General features: G+C 32.5%; 2 protein-coding genes across 2 annotated transcripts; one reads left to right on the plus strand and one right to left on the minus strand.

Annotated features, from left to right (window-relative positions):
* Positions 1 to 6575: 6575 nt before the first annotated feature.
* Positions 6576 to 7850, plus strand: LOC141702514 (uncharacterized). Its single transcript, XM_074506179.1, has one exon. It carries the CDS (start codon positions 6576 to 6578, stop codon positions 7848 to 7850), a length of 1275 nt encoding a protein of 424 aa, XP_074362280.1.
* A 9571-nt stretch (positions 7851 to 17421) lies between these two features.
* On the minus strand, positions 17422 to 18069 carry LOC141702513 (uncharacterized). Its single transcript, XM_074506178.1, has one exon. The coding sequence runs from the start codon at positions 18067 to 18069 to the stop codon at positions 17422 to 17424; it is 648 nt and encodes a 215-aa protein (XP_074362279.1).
* Between the last annotated feature and the right edge of the window lie 1749 nt (positions 18070 to 19818).

The raw sequence follows: 19818 nt of genomic DNA on the forward strand, positions 1-19818 counted from the left end.
ATTTGATAAACATTTTGGTCATAAATAATATATTCAACCATTTTTCTAGTTCCTAGAGCATATTAAGATACACATGAAAAGTTTATATAAATTGAATAAACTTATGGAAGAGATATTTCATAAAAAACAATCACTTTTTATCTCACTTTCTAATGTAGAGGTAAATACAAAGTCTTGCTACTTTTCTTGCAGAGGTGTATTACTTCCTATCTTCTTCCAATTTTTCTGTTCTATATCATTCTCCCATCTCATTATTTTAACATCTTCTAGGAACAAATCTCATGTTTCTTTCCTAAATTTTTCTAATCCTATTATTCAAGATGAATTTAGAAATTCTTTTGTAATTTTTTCTTATGATTAAAATAATTATATCTTAACATGAGGTTGGATGGTTCAAAAAATTTGTTAAAAAATTTATCTAGTTAAACGGAAAAAAAAATCTGTTGTTTTGGGAGTCACACATTTTCTTAATTTTTATATTCTTTTCATGCAAGATGAATTTGATTTTTTTTTGTAATTTTTTCTTATGGCTAAAATCCATATATCTTAATATACGTTGGATTAGATTATGGAAAAAATTGTTAAAAAAAATTCCTAGTTAATCGGGAACAAATCCCGAGAGTAAGACTTTTCTTAACTTTTTCTATTCCCCGTCAAGATGAATTTGAAACGTTATCATAAATTTTTATGATGACTAAAGTCGATACATGTTAATATCTGTACGGTCGGATCATCGAAAAAATGTTTAAAAAATAATCTGGTTAACTCGGAATTCTTATGTTACGGAGTTGGACTTTTTCTATAATATTCTATTACTGTCATGCAAGATGAATTTGATTTTTTTTGTAATTTTTTCATATGACTACAATGGATATATTTTGACATCCTGGATCATTGAAAAAATCATTAAAAAATTTTGTTGTTTATCACGAACAAATCTCATATGGGGAGTTGGACTTTTTCTAGATTTTTCTATTAGTGTCATCCAAGATGAATTTAAATTTTTTTTGTTATTTTTTCTTTTGACTAAAATCGTTATAACTTAACACCCGTATGGTTGAATCGTCGAAAAAATTGTTTAAAAAATTATCTAGTTAATTAGGAACAAATCTCGTGTTTTGGCATCAGACTTGTCCTAGAGTTTTCTATTCCCGCCATGCAAGATGAATTTAATTTTTTTTTGTAATTTTTTCTTATTATTAAAATCAATACATCTTATTTCCATACAATTAGATTGTCGAAAAAAATATTTACAAAAATTATCTGTAAATCAGGAATTTACCTGGTGTTTCTATTTTGTATTATGAACTTGTAATATTTTTTAATTTTTTATGACTAAAATCGATATATCTTGGCATCGGTATGGTTGGATGGTGTTAAAGATCTTTTGAATAAATTTATGGTTAATCATTAATGAATCTCATTTTTGGGACGTGGACTTTTTCAAGAATTTTCTATTCCTGTGAGGAAACTGTTATGCGAAATCAATTCACTGTTGAATATTTTTTAGGACGACCGGTTTTTTTTAACCATTGTGTATGGAACTTTGTATGATTGGGAATTTCTTGTACTGTTCGTGTAATTTTTAGGAGGGGAATTTAAATTATCTTGAAAATTTGAATAGCGGTCGTACAATACCCACCATTTAATGGAACCAATTTTATTTTATTTTAGTTTAGGTAGAAAAAATTAAATTTTCATAAAATCATTTGTTGTGGATATTTGAATTTTCGTGGAAAATTGAATAATCCGCGTACAAAATCATCCAATTGATGACTATAACCAACGAAATTAAGTGGGTTTTAGTTTCAGCTGAAATTTAAAATTTTCATGAAATGTTTGGGGGGATTCGAATTTTTGTTAAAATTTGAATAACAAATTAATTAACGATTATAACCAACCGGTTTTAGTTTAGTCAGAAAATTAAAATTAACTTGCCTATAATATTTATATTTTAATATTAAGTGTCTTCTGAAAATTTTATCTTATCAAAGTCATAACCTTTTAAAAATTTAGACATTAAACACCACTCATAAGTTAATACGTTTTTGTACCATACATATTTTTTTCTAATGTTTTATTATGTACATATATATATATAAGTAGTTTTATTAATTATTACAAAAACTAATATAAATTCAATTATACAATTAAAAATATATCAAGCTTTTGATTTTTAAACAATTAAGATAGATGTTTAGTTGTACTTGCTGAGTAAGGGGTGCGGGAAACCATCAGAAAAGAACTTTACGACATTGAACCGGAATTCGGGGACTCGCTTCACATTTATGCAGCAACAAGAAAAAGATGTTACATCCATAACCTCCCAATGGATGACAGGACCAAATTAAACTGCATTGTAACTCGTTATGCAAGTGAATCAGACGTAGAGAGAAAAAATGAAGAGCTTCGTAATTCTGGAACAGACCCTCCCGTAAAGATCAGGGAAAATATGATCTGAGAATGCAGAAAGAAAAACTTGGTCTGGGATGGGAAGAACTGTGGTCAGGCTGGTCAAAAAAGATTAATCTTACATTTCATTTACTGTCGTTTTTAAATGGGACAAAAAAAGGTTAATACCCAATGAAAAATAAATCAATGGATCCAAAACATCTTTTTTAATTCCCTAAAACTTTTACTTAGGCCATTAAAACACTAAAAAAACACAAACTATAGGATGCTAAAAGAAGATTATTACTTACCAAGGAGTGTTCCACCTTAATTCTTTGGGGAGCATTTTCTTCATTGTTTTTTGGCAATCATCATGTATCTACGAATGGAAATCAAGCAATATATTAAGTGTCCTTTTACAACGAACAATAAATTATAGATAAAAGAAAAGATTACAAAGATTTGACATGTGCATTTTACCGACAAAATGCAAATCAAATGGAGTTAAAAATTAGTGCTAATTTACAAATGTAAAGTATTATTATCATGGTGTATTCATTTCTCTATAAACAAAATCGAAACACGAATATGAGGACTGGATTTGATTAGAAATTACATCCATTGAGAACCAATACTAAACATTAAATAAATTTCGAATCACATTCAAAATTCAAATGAGTCCAAGAACTCAAGCCAAATAATATATATTAATATTAAGCACTATAATTTCAACAAATGACAGAAATGTATATAAATTAAAGGTAAAATCTTAGCGTAAAAAAATATTCAAGATTTGACATCTCTATTTAGCTAAATACGGTCCGATGATCAAGAATAAAGTAATTATGAGTGTCGGCATCTAGAAGATATAAATGTTCAAAGAATTAGGTTGAGCCATCACTTACCAATTTGAATCCAAAAAGTCATGATGGTAAGTATTATGGACACCGTAGATGTGGTTGATATAGATTGAGGAAAAATTAGGAGATGGGTTAAAACCCGATATTAAAATTAGTGATATGTGAAGAAACTCAAAAAGAAAATGGGGAACTAACGAACTAGCGAGATGAGTGCAAAGAATAAGTGATTAAAGAATGTGAGAAACATATACATATAATCAGCATTTTGAAGGGTATAGAATACTCGAGAACATACTCGAATTGGGCCGACCGAGGAATAAAATATCAATGAACTGTCCTCGCTGTAGATTGGGCCGTAATTGTAATTTTACGAACCTATCTTATAGATAAAACGTAGTGAAAGTTAAACAAAATCCCAACAATCAAATAAGCATAATTTCTTTTGGATTCATTGTGAAGAGGCTCATAAACCAAATGAACTAAATATTCCAAAAACAAATTATAGAACTTAGTCCATTTTGATTATTTGAAAAGTACAAAGTGGCAAGTGGGTCATATACACAAGGAGATATGTTTAGTCGATTTTGACTCAATTACTTTTTCATTGGTTCAACAGCAAAATGATTGTGTGATGCATATTTTGCTAGGTAAGTATTACAACTAAATCAACAATAAACTATTACGTTAAACAATGAATATAAATACCTACGGCAATTAGGTCTATTATGGTTATGAATTACATAGATCCTAAGTTAAAGAAACTAAAGTGGGCATATAACTAAGATTATGTTAATTTTTCTCAAGTACTAACAATCTGGAAGCACACTTTCATGTCAATAACTTTTGTTAATTCAGCTAATCACCCAATTAAAGCAATTGTTAATATCTCCCGAGTATTAATCCTCTAAAAATTCCATTATTTATCCCACTCTCACTTCAAATTATGCTAATCATATTTGTGTCTCTAATGAGTAAAATATCCTATTTATAACTCCTATTTTTATCTAATTAATACATTATATCGCCCGATTACATAAATTAATAATGAAAATATAAATAACTATAACAGGCATAATCAATCAAATCACATAAAAAATTGTGCTAAAATTATATTATAAACATGACTACCCTTCTCTGCTCTATAAATGACTACTGAATAATAATTATACAAGTTATAAAACTAAGAAAATAAAGAAATATAATTAATATAATAAGAACATTTAATCTTTAGTTTTATCACAAGACTAAAATCTTTCTTTATTCTCTCTCTAAAAAATCATAACTATATACTCTCTACATCGTATGTGTCTCTAATATGTCAAAAACTAATAAAAAAATCTGATCCCTATTTTAATTTTACAAATATATTATTATTCTTAAATTTTCAAGTCAGATTTCTAAACCGACTATAATTCTCTAATAAAATTCGTTATTGTCAGGTCTCTTCAGTTTCTATGATGCTTATATTGAATTCTCCTTATTGGATCATCTCTGAAAAATAAAATTCATAAGTTTTGTGTGGGCTATAAGATCGTCCCAACCGGACTTCTGTAATTTATAATAGAGCCCAAACAATCTAAGTGGCGCGTAACCCAAAAAATCAAAATTCTTAAACCAACAATCTCAATTAATATAATTAGGAGTTTTATATCGAGTGCATATAAAAAAATCTTTGGATTCATTCCCAGATCATAAAGTAGGGTGAGTATATCACTAGTTACCCACTACTAGAAATAGTAGATACGACATCGGTCCTTCGACATCGGCATGTAATGCACCCGATGTTAAAATGCAGTTTAACATCGGTTTTGTAAAAAGCGATGTTGAATACGCATATTGACATCGGTTTCACATAGTAGCCGTTGTCTATCTTCAGAAATTAAAAAGGCCACAAATTTGTTTTTAACTTTGACATCAGTTCATTTTGTTAACCGTTGTCTATGGCCTTTTAAAAAAAATAAAAATTACTTAACTCCCCCCCCGCTTTTCAGTACACTTTCCCCCCTTTAATTTTAACAAAAAATTCACTTTAACATATTTTCCCCCCTTTCCAAAAAACCTCCTGCGAGCCTCTCATCTCTCCCCGACCCTCGCCTCTCTCGTCTCTCTCATCTGTCCCCTCCTTCTCTCTTAGTCTTCTTACCTTTCTTCTCTCTTCTTACCTTAGTCTCTGTTAACCGTCTCTTCTCTCTTTTCTCTGAAACCCTAATTTTAGCCCCAATTTAATTCAAGATTTGGAGCTTCAAATTAGAGCAAATTAAACTTGAAATTGAGCTAGTATCTGGAGGTTGGAGCTAGTATCTGGAGGTAGACAGCATTTGGAGGTTGGAGCACTGAGGGTTTAGAACATTGGGGTTTCGGAACATTGAAAGCATCCGGAGGTATATTCTTCTTTACTTCTTTACTGTTTATCTCCCTCATTTTTATGTTTAATATCTTCTTTGTGCATGTAAATGTTTTATGTTTATCTTCTTTTCTTCTTTACTGTTTTTCTTCTTTGTGCATGTAAATGTTTTATGTTTTTGGGGGTTTTATGTTTGTTTCTTTTTGGGGGTTTTATGTCCTATTTTTGGGAATTTTATGTCATGTTAAATATTTTAGGTACACTGATGTAAATCAATGTTTTAGGTACATTGATGTAAATGTAAATGTTTCTGTTCTGTTTTTAATTATGTGTTTTCTGGGGGTTGTTCATACATATTAGTGTGGTTTGGGGGGGGTTTTGGGGCTGCATTTGAACAGGTCTCAGATATGAACAAGTCTCTGCATTTCTTGTTTTGTATGATAGTCATTTCTCTGATATGAACAAGTCTCTGCATTCCTGATATGAACTATCTGTTACTTGTATTGTATTATAGTAATTGTTTTGTATAATTATCCTTCTCACAGATACAAGTAACAGATAATTTTAATTTATTTATTTATGGGCTGAATTTGTTTCAATACTCAAGTTCTCACTGAGTTTTATTTATGTGAAGGAAATTTAACAATTGTCTGGGCTGTGAATGTTGGAATTATTGGTTTTTAATTATGTGATATTTTCAAATATCTTGGTTTAATTTGTTTTAATTATCTTGGTTTAATTTAGTCTAGTTTATAAATTTAGTCTAGTTTTGTAATTAATTGGGTATATGTATAGGATCTTAGAGTAATGAATTAGTACTATAAATTATTAGGATATCAAGGTATTTACTCCTTTCTAAGTTTATATAATTAATCCCTACAGTAACCAACACAAATTTGATATGCCTTTTATTAAATAATTATAAATAGGTATGTGTTGGATTTTTAATATTTATAGTGGCTATCAGGTAGGGAAATTTGATGGATAAGACATGGATTTTGCAAGATAGGGATTCTTTAGCATTTGAAATGGGGGTGGAAAACTTCTTGATATATGCTGAAGAAAATTCTGAAGATCGTAACAAAATTCCTTGCCCTTGTGGACGATGCACCAATTTTAAAAAATTCTCTATAAAAACAATCAGGGGCCATATCTATGATAATGGCTTTTGTCTAGGTTATGTGCATTGGGTTTGGTACGGGGAGACTGCTTCTACGGGTCCTAAATCTTCAAGTGCTAGTTGTCCACCTGAAGAGCAAGCTCCAGACCCACCTCCTGAGCAAGCCTCTGATGAAGCGTCAGAGCAAGATCAGGAGCATGTCGCTGCTTCAGAAACTGTTGATGTTTGTGAAGCGGCATATAACTCGAGTCAATATGATAATGATTCATATCAGTTTAGGAGGTTCGTAGCCGATGCTGAGCAACCTCTATATGAGGGTAGTGACTGTACTAAGTTAGAGTCGATGTTGAAGTTGCATAACTGGAAATCTAGGTTTGGTATTACCGATAGTGCCTTCACTGACCTCCTTTCTTCTGTTGGGTCTCTACTTCCCAAAGATAATGTGTTACCTAGTAATGCATATGAAGCAAAAAAAACCCTTTCCAATTTAGGTCTAGAGTATATAAAGTTCCATTCATGTCCGAATGACTATGTACTGTACAGGGGTGTACATGCTGATGCAACCAAGTGTCCTAAGTGTCGACTTTCTCGGTGGAAGTTGATAAAGAAAGGTGAAGAGAGGATTAATCTTCCAGCCAAAGTCATGTGGTATTTTTCAATAATTCCTAGATTTAAACGTATGTTTAAATCTCCTTCCACCGCTAAACTAATGTGTTGGCATGCGCAACAGCGGACACAAGATGGTAAAATGCGACATCCAGCCGACTCTCCATCTTGGAAAAATATAGATTATAGGTGGCCATCCTTTGGCAGTGAACCGAGAAACCTTCCCTTGGCTTTATCGGCGGATGGTGTAAACCCGCACAATAATGGCCTATCTAATAGATATAGTTGCTGGCCAGTCATATTGGTGACTTATAATCTTCCTCCCTGGTTATGTATGAAAAGAAAATTTATGATGTTGTCGATATTGGTCCCTGGCCCGCATGAGCCTGGTAATAACATCGACATCTACTTACAACCGATGATTGATGATTTAAAAAAGCTTTGGAAGGAAGGGGAACCAAATATGTATGACGCGTATAACAAATCATTTTTCACTTTAAAAGCAGTTTTAATGTGGACTGATAAATGACTTCCCTGCTTACGGAAATTTATCTGGCTGAGTTAATAAGGGTTATAAGTGTTGTCCAGTTTATGGAGATGACACCGTAGCTAAATTTTTGACTCATAGTAGGAAAATGTGCTACCAAGGGCATCGTCGATATTTGCCTCTACATCATCCTTATAGAAGGCAGAAGGCTGCTTTTAATGGACAACAAGAGTTTGGGCAGCCGCGTCGAACCCTATCCGGAGAAGAAGTGTTAGCAGAGCAAGAACAAATCAAATTTGAATTTGGGAAGAAAATGAAGAAGGCAAAGAAGGTTGAAAGTCCATGGAAGAAAAAGTCAGTATTTTTCGAGTTAGAATACTGGAAATTTCACCATGTTAGGCACTGTATTGATGTCATGCATGTCGAGAAGAATGTATGTGATAGTCTGATTGGCACATTACTAAATATGCGCCATAAGACAAAGGATAGTGCGGCAGCCCATCGTGATATGATGGAAATGGGCGTTAGATCTGATTTGGCTCCCCAAGTAGGAGTAAAGAAAACCTATTTGCCTCTTTCTCCCTTTACTTTGTCAAAGGCAGAAAAAAGGACTTTCTTGTCATCATTAATGTCGATGAAACTTCCATACGGACATGCATCGAACATAAAAAATTGTGTTTCCATGCCTGATTTGAATATTTACGGGCTGAAATCACATGATTGCCACATTCTTCTCCAATAATTACTCTCGGTTGCAATACGCTCCATTCTTCCGAAGCATGTTAGGGTCACAATTATTAGATTATGTTTCTTTTTAATGCTTTGTGCAACAAAGTAGTAGACGTGTCAAAACTGGATAAGCTACAGTCAGATATTATACTAACCTTGTGCGATCTAGAAAAGGTTTTCCATGCGTCATTTTTTGATGTAGTGGTACATATAGTAGTCCACTTGGTCCAGGAACTACGCTTATGTGGACCAGTATTTTATAGGTGGATGTATGCGTTTGAACGGTTTAATAAAGTACTAAAGAGTTATGTTCGAAACCGTTATTATCCCGAAGGTTGTATGGCAGAGAGTTACCTTGGAGAAGAGTACGTAGAATTCTGCACCGAGTTTCTTAGTCAGAATTACTCCACTCCCGGTCTTCCAAAGGACCAAGATAATAAGATATCAGGTCCATTATCCGCTGTGATAATAAAATCAGTGGAAGAGAAGGAGCGAGATGAAGCACATCTACATGTCCTTCTAAACAACGCTGAAGTGTTTCCATATATTCTGTGAGTTTATGCAGTTTGTTGTTTTCAATTCCTCATTATCCAGTAATTAGTCTTGTAATGTGTCTTTAATATATCATTCCATATGCATTTTTCAGAATACATAAGGAATATCTTGAAGAAATTCACCTGAGGGAAAAGGAAAAGCTTACATTGGCTCATGAGAGAGCACAATCGGCTCTTTGCTGATTGGTTTCAAAACAAAGTCAGTGTTGTATTAGGTTCTTTGATCTGTAGTGTAATGATGACTATTAGCTATTTAGGATTTAAAATTTGTTATCATATCTGTAGGTGAATGATGAACTAAGGCAGAACAACAAAGGTGTTTCAGATACGATAAGATGGCTCGCTGCCAAGCCATCATTTTCAGTACTAACTTATCAAGGTTATCTAGTGAATGGAGTGCGATATTTTACAAAGGAACGAGATGACATACGCGTTGTTCAAAACAGCGGGGTGTCTGTCATTGCTAAAGCGGTCCAGGTTTCTAGTGCCAAGGACTTGAACCCCGTAGAAAGTGATTTGACATTTTACGGTATCATACAAGAGATATGGGAATTAGACTACCATGCATTCAAAGCTCCCTTGTTCCTGTGTAAATGGGCAAGTAATGATAAAGGAATAAGGGTTGATGATCTTGGGTTCACACTTGTGGATTTTAGTCGACAAGGTCACAAAAAAGATAAATATGTTTCTGTTGACCAAGTCAAGCAAGTGTTTTACCTTGAAGATCCCGTTGATGCTACCTGGTCTATTGTTCTGTCCTCCACAACTCGAGATTACCAAGAATTGTATAATGAAGATGACTTAGGAGACACGATCATGGAACATCCCCCATTCTGCACTGAAATCCCCGCAACTGATGTCACTACTGATGATGTCGCTCATACTGCTAGACCTAATGTTGAGGGAATTTGGATTAAAAATACTGCTACTAAAACTCCTGCACCTAATGTCGTTACTGACTGATGATGTAGCTTTATGTAAAATATATATCTAAATGGGAATTTGAATGACTGAATGAACCATATATATTTGCCTTTAATTATCTTGTAATGTGTCAAATATATTGTTAATTTTTTTTTCTTTTGTTTTGCATTGTTATAATCATATAAGTAGTTCATCCATAATTACTGATTGATGGCATTATTTTTTCTTTAATTATTTCGGATGTGATTAATTACTGATTGCAGTTTAGGTAAATTATTGTTCTTGTATAGTTGTATTCGTACTTGCTGATTTTACAATTTATTATTTATGCTTGACTGTAATTAATGACGGACTGAAAATATATTGTTCAACTGATGGCTTTATTATTCAATTTAATGCAGACTAAGGGAGGAAAATGGCAAAGAAGCAAAAAGCCAAGAAAGTAATTTTCGAAGAAAATGACAGGAAGAATAACTCTGAAAAGGTTGATGATGAGATTGTTCCTGATGTCAAAACTTCAGAGACTTGTAATGAAAAGTTGGTTCAAGTCCCTCCACAATATCAAACTCAAAGTAGTGGTGAAGAAACGATGACCACTTCTGAATCTGCAAAAAAAAGGCTAGGAGGTGCGCGTGGTGTTTCAGCTCTTCACAAAGTAGTGTTGAAGAAAGCTCGGGGAAAGAAATTTAAAGTTAGATACAATGATTTTGGAGTTCCCATCGGAAATACCAGGCCTACTTTACAGTCTTACATAGGAATGCTCGCAAGGACAATGATTCCAATCGACACTGAAAACTGGCCAAAAGTGGATTGTGATCTAAAAGCAAAATTATGGGATGATGTCCAGGTAAATTATATCCCTTGTTGACTTCTTCATTTTATTTAAATTGTGACTGTAAATTATGTGGCTAATTTATATTATGTGGCTCTTTAGGACACATTCAAAATTGCCCCAGAAAGTGAGAAGCTTGTGCTACAATCGGCATGTGAAAAATGGAGGCAGTTTAATGCTGATTTAACTGCAAAATATGTGATGCCATTTATTGGAAAAAAGAAGAAATTGATGAAGCCTCCGAAGAAGTATGCGTTTGTTGGTAAAGAACCTTGGAAGAAATTTGTTGCAGAGAGGACGAGCCCCAAATGGCTGGTATGAATATATTCTACTAATAAAATATACATGATTGCCATTTTACTTGCTAAATGATTAAATAGATTTTGGTTAAATAATATTTATTAATTTTTACTAATTTATTTTGGTGCAGGAACAACGTAAGTTACAGAGCAGTAGAGTGGGTAAACGGAAATATCATCACCGCTTGTCAAGGAAGGGGTATATTGGTTTGCGAGAAGAAGAAGTAAGAACCATATCTATTTGGCTTTACAATTCTAAGTTTTAAGGGAGTTTAAACATTTTCTCTTTTTTAACAGATAAAGAAAGGGAACTTAAAGCGGAAAGAGAAACCTGATCGTGCAATTTTTTGGTGGAAGGCTAGGATGCCAAAGAATCCTGATGAGCTTACTGAAGAGTAAGCGGAAATAAATACGAGAATTGTAAGTGATATTTTTAATACTGCATTCCCTTCAAAGATAATTGCGTTATAAATAATGCACTAATTGTTTGCATTTATTTTACAGGCTGAGTTACTTGAAATGAAGGAGAAGGGTGAATTTGTTCCACATGGAACAGAAGATGTGTTGACTACGGCACTTCAGACTCCTGAGCACGCAGGAAGGGTTCGAGGGGTTGGCGGCTTTGTCACTCCAACAACATTCTTCAATTTGCCGAAAGCGAAAATGACTAAAATTACCAAGGTAGAGTTGTTGGATCAGTTGGAAAGAAATCAGCGGGAGAAGGCTGAACTTAAGGCCTTGGTTAATGCTTCGAATGGTCACTCTCCTATGTTCTCTGACAAATCAAGTTATCAAGTACCTGTTAATAAAGAGGGAGCTGCTGATAAGCGGAATGTTGGAGTTGCTGTTAAACCGCTGAGTGCCAAACAGTTGTTGGTAAATGATGAAGACTTTGTTGGTTTTGACCCCTCTCCTCCGAGCAGAAAGAAGGTAAAATATTATTAAGATCTACTAGATATATGCCTACAGACTTGGGATTTATGCAATAAAATTAAATTGATCCCTCACTATAATGTAGGGTCCACAGTCATGTGAGCTTGCACTGGATTGCATAGAGAACAAGGTTGTTTTATAGTGGGCAGCCAAAACTCAAAAGTCCTACACAAGGCAGGAGCTGGATGAGGTGCGGATGGAGGTGCTTGAATTTATCCAAGACAAGATGTAAAAATGATAAGTATCTATATATATAGCTTTCCTCTGAACTATGTGAATTGATATTATGTTTGCTGGTGGTTGGTGGTTAATTAAGGGATGTTTGGTGACAATTACATCCATCATTCTGATTTATGTTTGGAATTGTCAAAATTTGACAAGTGGTACATATTAACTAGTCAAACATGTTTAGAATGTTGGATGTAATAACTAGAGAATTTGGGTTTTATTGTTTTTAGTTGGGATGTTTATTTTAGACTTGGAATGTAATGTCCGAATTGAACTCTTATTGGATTGAATGTTAGTAAATTTGGTATCAATGTATACCTCTATATTTTTACAAATTTGGTTGGATGTATTGCATATTGTTGGTATTTTTCTGGTTGAAAATGCAATTGGTTCCCTGGGCTATTAATAGTACCAGGATGGCATATGCAATTTACAGTACATATATTAACATCAGAATGGTAATTTAAAACCGATGTAAAAATGAACAAAAGACATCAGGTGAAACAATATTAAAAGAAAAAGAACTACAAAAACCAATGTCAAATAGTCATTTGACATCAGTTCTGTAAAAAAATCAATGTATTTTAAGCCAAATAACATCGAATTTTCAATAGCTGATGTCTTAAATTTTACAATATTAAAGATTAAACATCGGTTAGAAAAAACCACTGATGTTAAACAAAAGGATTTAACATCACCAAATGAACGAAACCGATGTCTAACCCATTATTTTACATCGGTTGATAAAAGTACCCGATGTCTGATGGACCATTTCACATCGGTCAGACAACATAACCGATGTCTGATCTAGATTTTCACATTGGTTTGTTTGAAAGATTTTTAAAAAGATATCTTTTAGAGCTTGTAGGTTTCATGTTTTAATGGATAATTACCCCATAATATACTCATATTCACCTAGAAATACTATAATATAAGCTGAAATTTGTTGCAAAGACATCAGAATTATTCTTAAAACCGATGTATAGCACTGTAATAGACATCGGCTGTGAACCGATGTCAAAGCCTGATGAAATTTAACATCACACGCGAAGACATCGGTTCAGTTTTTTTTTAACATCGGTTCAGAACCGATGTCTGATCCCATATTTTTAGTAGTGACCGGACTTTTCCACTAACAACTTTACCTTCCTCTCCTTCTTCCAACATTTTAATCTAGACCTCTTCCTCTGAATTGAATTATCTTTTGCGACCTCTGGCATAATTTCCTTTCTCTTGCGCTTTCTCAACCGCTTTATAAAAGATTCATGAGATATTGACCTTATTCAAAAGACCTTGCACATGTGACTAACTTGAATATATGTATAAAGACTTTGTTTTTTCGTATTATTAAATAAATGATGATTAGACAATTTATGTGTTCAGTATTAAATATTAATTATGTGTTGAATTATCGTGTTATTAATTGTTGCTTCGGTTGGAGGTGTCATTGTATATATTTGGGTTTGTATTTGTTAATTCGATGTTAAATTCTAAATTTCTTAAAAAAATTCAGATAATTTTATTTTACAATTTTTTTATTTATGGGATTTAAAATTACTTGGGAATTATTTCGATTTGTTTTTATCCGCGAATTATATCGTTAAATTCAAAAGCGGGCGTCAAAATTCAGGTTGGGCATGCGGGAAAAGGATACGTGGTAGTGAGAGTGGGTGATACTTGCCGAATTCTTTTATTTTTCCTCCTTTCTTTTTCTTTTACTCTAACTCTCTTATAATCTCTCGATATCTCTCTCATTCTCTCAATTTCTTATCTCTCAATATCTCTCTCATTCTCTGAATCCTTTCTCTCTGTCTCATATTTCTCCATCCTCTATTCCCTCACCCGACCGTGTCTCTCTAGATAATATGGCACCACCATCTTTCTATTCAAATTTTTTCGATTTAAGGCTGGAGTCCAGTCTCTTTTATCTTTCACTCTTTGATACTTGCTTGCATATATGTACGGGTGTGTGTATTTGTTAGTTGTTTGCTTTGGGAAATATAATTTTGTGTATTTATTTATTGTTTATGTTGGCTTATGGTTAACATTGTGCTTCAATTGATATGGCCAAGGTGATGATTTGTGTGGTTTTATTGTTAGGGAAATTTTCAGTTTTGTGTGGTGGAAAAATTTATTAGACTTGGATGATAATGGATTTAGAAACTTAAGTGTGTAAATTATTTAATAAGGAAGTCAGTTTATGTCATATCTTGGTTTGACTGTGTCTTTGTTGTGTCATTTTATTTCCTATCTAAATGATAGGTGTAATTGTGTTGATAATTTAATTGGGTTGAGTTGCATTACAGATTGGACCTCCTAGAGAACATGGTGTTTGAAGATATTTTGTTCTATAATTGTGCTTATTATCGTTAAGATAATATTGAGATATTAAGATTCAATTATATGGTTTGCATGCTAAGTGCTTGATGATTTGATTAATAGAGATAATGGGTTTAATTAATTGTTAAATGTTAAAATTATTTGTAAAAACTGTTTTGTCAAATTTATATATTGTCCTATATGTTGTAAGTATAGCCTTTAAATATAGCTAAGTTCTGTTTTGTAACTCTTTTATGTTAAGATTAATCTCGAGTCAAGGTTCTACTTGCGAAAAAATTAGCTTAAAATCATATTTGAGTCAAGAGATATGGTCATTTTGGTATAGTGTGCGTAGAGTTTCTGGACACAGTTTGTTGGCTATATTGACGACTCTGTAATACCCCAACTTTTTATACAACAACTATACTTAGATATCAAACTTTATTCATACTTAAAACAAGTCTCACATAAGCAAACAAGATTCTGAAATCCAACTCATAAATAGTATCATATAGCTGATATAAAGACAGATACAGAGAGACGCAGCTCTAAGATAAGACACTATCACTAAAATATTATTACAATAAGCTCAAGCCAAATGCATTTCCTTGTCCTTCCCAGAAATTTAGCACCTGAAAATTTGTAAGTCATGAGCCAAACAGCCGAGCAAGAAAACAATTTGATACTAGTGGACCAAGGAGTTCATGATTTTTATAAAGCCAAAGTCATTGCTCAAAATCCAAAGTTTACATATAACATAAATAAATTCCACAACTTGCTAGTGACACAGTATCATAGGTTCACAACTGTCAATAATGCGCCCCTTCCTAAGGTATCATAAACTATGCAAAACACGCCCTAGTAAGGTATCAAAATCTAGTTCCCGAACTATACACCATTACTAAATGTTTCATAGGTCAGAGCTCACTAGGAATTCTTATGTCTAAAATAATTACTTGATCCATAGTTTTTAAAATAAAAGCAGTGCAAAAAAATTTAACAGATTTCAAAATAAAAATAAAAGTGTGAAGAGTTAACTTACCTTGACACTCACAACCACTTTAACAATTTATCACTTCACACAGAGAAATCCAACCTTTGTAGTTATTATTAAAAACTAACATAATTAATTATCCTCATACACACTAATACACAAACCAGGCAAAAGATAATATATATATAAAATTATATATACACAAAAAAAGAACTCTAAAACAAAAACCAGGCAAAAGATAATATATATAAAATTATATAAACACAAAATAAGGACTCTAAAATAAAAACCAGGCAATAAAAACAACATATAGAGAGAGCTGCAATACAAAATCAGCGAACATTATAAAATAACATGTGTTGCAATACAAAACGAGGCAACAAAATAATATAAAAAAAAAACTAAATATAATGAAATATTATACTAACAAGAATTTACTAAATAAGTTTTTAAAAATTATACGAGTCAATTAATACTATTACTACCATTTTCTAAAAACACACATAAGTAAAAAAAAATTAAATAAATAAACATGTATGTACATATACTAATAAAATATAATTAAAATTTTCTAGAATGAATAAATGATTGATCAATTTATAAAATAAAACTAACAAAGAGACTTATAAAAGAGAATAAAATCATCACATATGTCATTAACATAATAATAAAAACACTAATAATAATATCTCATAAAATAAATAAACAGTTACATATTAATAATCTTTTATAAAAATAATACACATAATTAACTATTTTTCACATTTATCACGTTAACAACATAATTTAACAAAATTATATAAAAGGAGTTAACCAGAAATATGAGATGTACATAATATTTCTTTTCACAAATCATTGTCTTTAAAATTAAAGACTACTTTTAAAAAGAGCATTAAGTATTTAACAAAATATCAATGTATAATAAAATATATAAATCAACAAGCACATATGTTAAGTATTAAAAATAACTTGACCATTACATAAAAGAATACAGTACAACAATGAGTAACCTAAAACACACACGTTGAAAAGAAAATCGAGAGAAAAGAAAAGTACGTGAGAAAGAAGAGACTGTGCAACAAACAAATGAACTAAATTAAATCTATTTATTTACAAATCTAACGTACTGTACTCCTAAGTTAATCACCCTCCACTATTTTCAAAACTAACTCATATCTGTATTTTTAAAGTTTAACTCATATCTTATCTATTAGTAACAGGTTTTGACCAAGTAAAGAAAACAACTAAATGTTTCAAATTATGTACATTTTTTCTTTTTTTTTTTTAAAATAAAGCACATTAAAATTTTTACTACTTGTATATATTAAATCACTAGACTTACATAAACATATGTATTTAATAAAAAAACACTGGTTTTTACATTCTACCCTCCTTAAAAAAAAATTTGTCCCCAAATTTTAATAAAAAAAATCAAAGTGTAACACATAATCATTGAAAGAAATTGATCGCCTAACTCAATCTTGCTTAGGTGTATGCTGGTCGAATAAGAGATGCCAACGTGGCCTTATTTGTATTGTCTTTGTTACGATTTGGATCACGCTTTGGACATTCAGAAATCTTATGTCCCTTCTCTCCACAACTAAAACAAACAAGCTCCAATGTTCCAACGACAGTCTTTATCCAAGTGATTTTTGCCACACCTTGAACATGTCACCTTGTTCCCTGAAGCGTTTCGAGAAAAATTTCCACCATTTCCTCGATTATTGAACTTTCTCGGGGGATCATTCTCGTTAAATCTACCTGTAGGCTCACATCTCTTCTTAGCCTCAGAGTCTTTCTTTCATTCGTCTCCCACTAGCCCCCTCTCGACTATTAAAGCCTTGTTCAACACCATCTTGTAGCTGTTTAGCTCAAAAGCAGCCACATGCCTCTTAATCTCATTACGTAATCCTTCCTCAAATCTACGTGCCCTATTAATCTCGCCCGCCACCAAAGTTGGCATATACTTAGCCAAACGGGCGAATTCAGCCTCATATTCCGAGACAGTTTGCTTTTCTCCTTGTTCCAACCTTATAAAATCGCACTCCAACTTAGCTGGTACCGTCCTGGGAAAATACTTCTCCTTAAATGACTCCTTAAAAGTTTCCCAAGTGTATGCTCTGGAAGCCTCTTCTTCATTATTTTCACCGCATCTTTTCTCTATTAGCCACCAGTCGTAAGCACTTCCTTGGAGTTGGTAGCTTGCCAAATTAACCTTCTGCTCGTCCGTACTTCCCAGTAACTCAAAAATCTTCTCCATCTCTTGTAGCCACTTATCCACTTCTGAAGGATTTGTAGATCCTTCAAAAACTGGAGGAGTTAGCCTCTTAAATTCAGATATCAAACTCCTAGGTCCATTTTGCTGGTTCCCTACCAATGTCGCCAATGTGTCTGCCAATTGAGTCATCATGTGCGCACCTTCATCAGTGTTACTTCTATGACGAGGCATGATTCCTACATAATTTATTCACTGCTCAATCTTGGAATAACTATATAATATACAAGATTTATGTACACATATATATAAATTAAAACATATCTTATTAATAGAAACCTCAAAATGGTACAAGTTTTTTTTTAACCATAGAAATTCAAAACGACAGTCATCTTTATTATAGATGATTTCCAATAGATATTACTTAAGATTCACTAACAAGGACACTAATCAGATGAGTAGTTATCTGAAGGGGAGGAACTTGCTGATGGTGGATACTCATAATAACCTCCTTCCCTCAAAACATTCCCTATCACTGCAACATTCCTTCTCACTTCTACCTGGACCTGTTTTGTGAAACTATTAACGTACTTCTTATCCCTCTTACTAACATATCTACCCCTCAATGAAGAATTCCGAAATCTTTCACATCCTCCTAACACATTTTATCGCAATACTAATAGTGGGTGTTCTGCTCTCTCTACTTTCAAGTGTGCCTCCTCCAAATCAGCTCGGAGACTTTCTATCTCCATTTCAAGGTCAGTCTTTTTAGAATGCTCATTAATGGTCTCTCCGGGATTTTCGTGAATTGATTCCTCACTATCAGAAGCATGTTCAAAGTTGTTGACAGAATCATCACTATCTGAGCTAGGGTCATAGTTTGACGATGGTAGTGGTGAACTATCAATGGGATCCTCGATGTCAGACATTTCGACCTCAACATATTCATCTGCCATCTACAAAATTCTAAGTCAATAAATTAATTAGTATCTTTAAAATATACGTAGCAAAATTCATAACTCAAGCAGTCTACAGGAAGCTAACCTAAGCTCTGAATACCAGCTGTAATACCACAACTTTTTATACAACAACTATACTTAGATATCAAACTTTATTCATACTTAAAACAAGTCTCATATAAGCAAATAAGATTCTGAAATCCAACTCAGAAATAGTATCATATAGCTGAAATAAAGACAAATACAGAGAGACGCAGCTCTAAGATAAGACACTATCACTAAAATATTATTACAATAAGCTGAAGCCAAATGCATTTCCTTGTCCATTCCAGAAGTTTAGCACGTGAAAATTTGTAAGTCATGAGCGAAACAGCCCAGCAAGAAAACAATTCGACACTAGTGGACCAAGGAGTTCATGATTTTTATATAGCCAAAATCATTGCTCAAAATCAAAAGTTTACATATAACATATATAAATTCCACAGTTCAACAAGGTCACAAATACCTGGTGACACAGGATCATAGGTTCACAACTGTCAATAATGTGCCCCTTACTAAGGTATCATAAATTGTGCAATGCACGCCCTAGTAAGGTATCAAAATCTAGTTCCGAAACTATACACAATTACTAAATGTTTCATAGGTCAGAGCTCACTCGGAATTCTTATGTCTAAAACAATTACTTGATCCATAGTTGTTAAAATAAAAGCAGTACAAAAATATTTAACAGATTTCAAAATAAAAATAAAAGTATGAAGAGTTAACTTAACTTGACACTGACAACCACTTTAACAATTTTTCACTTCACGCAGAGAAATCCAACCTATGTAGTTATTATTAAAAACAAACCTAATTAATTATCCTAATACACTCTAATACACAAACCAGGCAAAAGATAATATATATATATATATATATATATAAAATTATATATACACAAAAAAGGACTCTAAAACAAAAACCAGGCAAAAGATAATATATATAAAATTATATGTACACAAAATAAGGACTCTAAAACAAAAAC

This window comes from Apium graveolens, unplaced genomic scaffold (assembly GCF_009905375.1).
Source record: "Apium graveolens cultivar Ventura unplaced genomic scaffold, ASM990537v1 ctg5263, whole genome shotgun sequence".
Lineage (NCBI taxonomy): Eukaryota > Viridiplantae > Streptophyta > Magnoliopsida > Apiales > Apiaceae > Apium > Apium graveolens.

Coding starts and splice junctions, on each gene's coding strand:
- LOC141702514 (XM_074506179.1), top strand. CDS start 6,576: ATGGATAAGACATGGATTTTGCAAGATAGGGATTCTTTAGCATTTGAA.
- LOC141702513 (XM_074506178.1), bottom strand. CDS start 18,069: ATGCCTCGTCATAGAAGTAACACTGATGAAGGTGCGCACATGATGACT.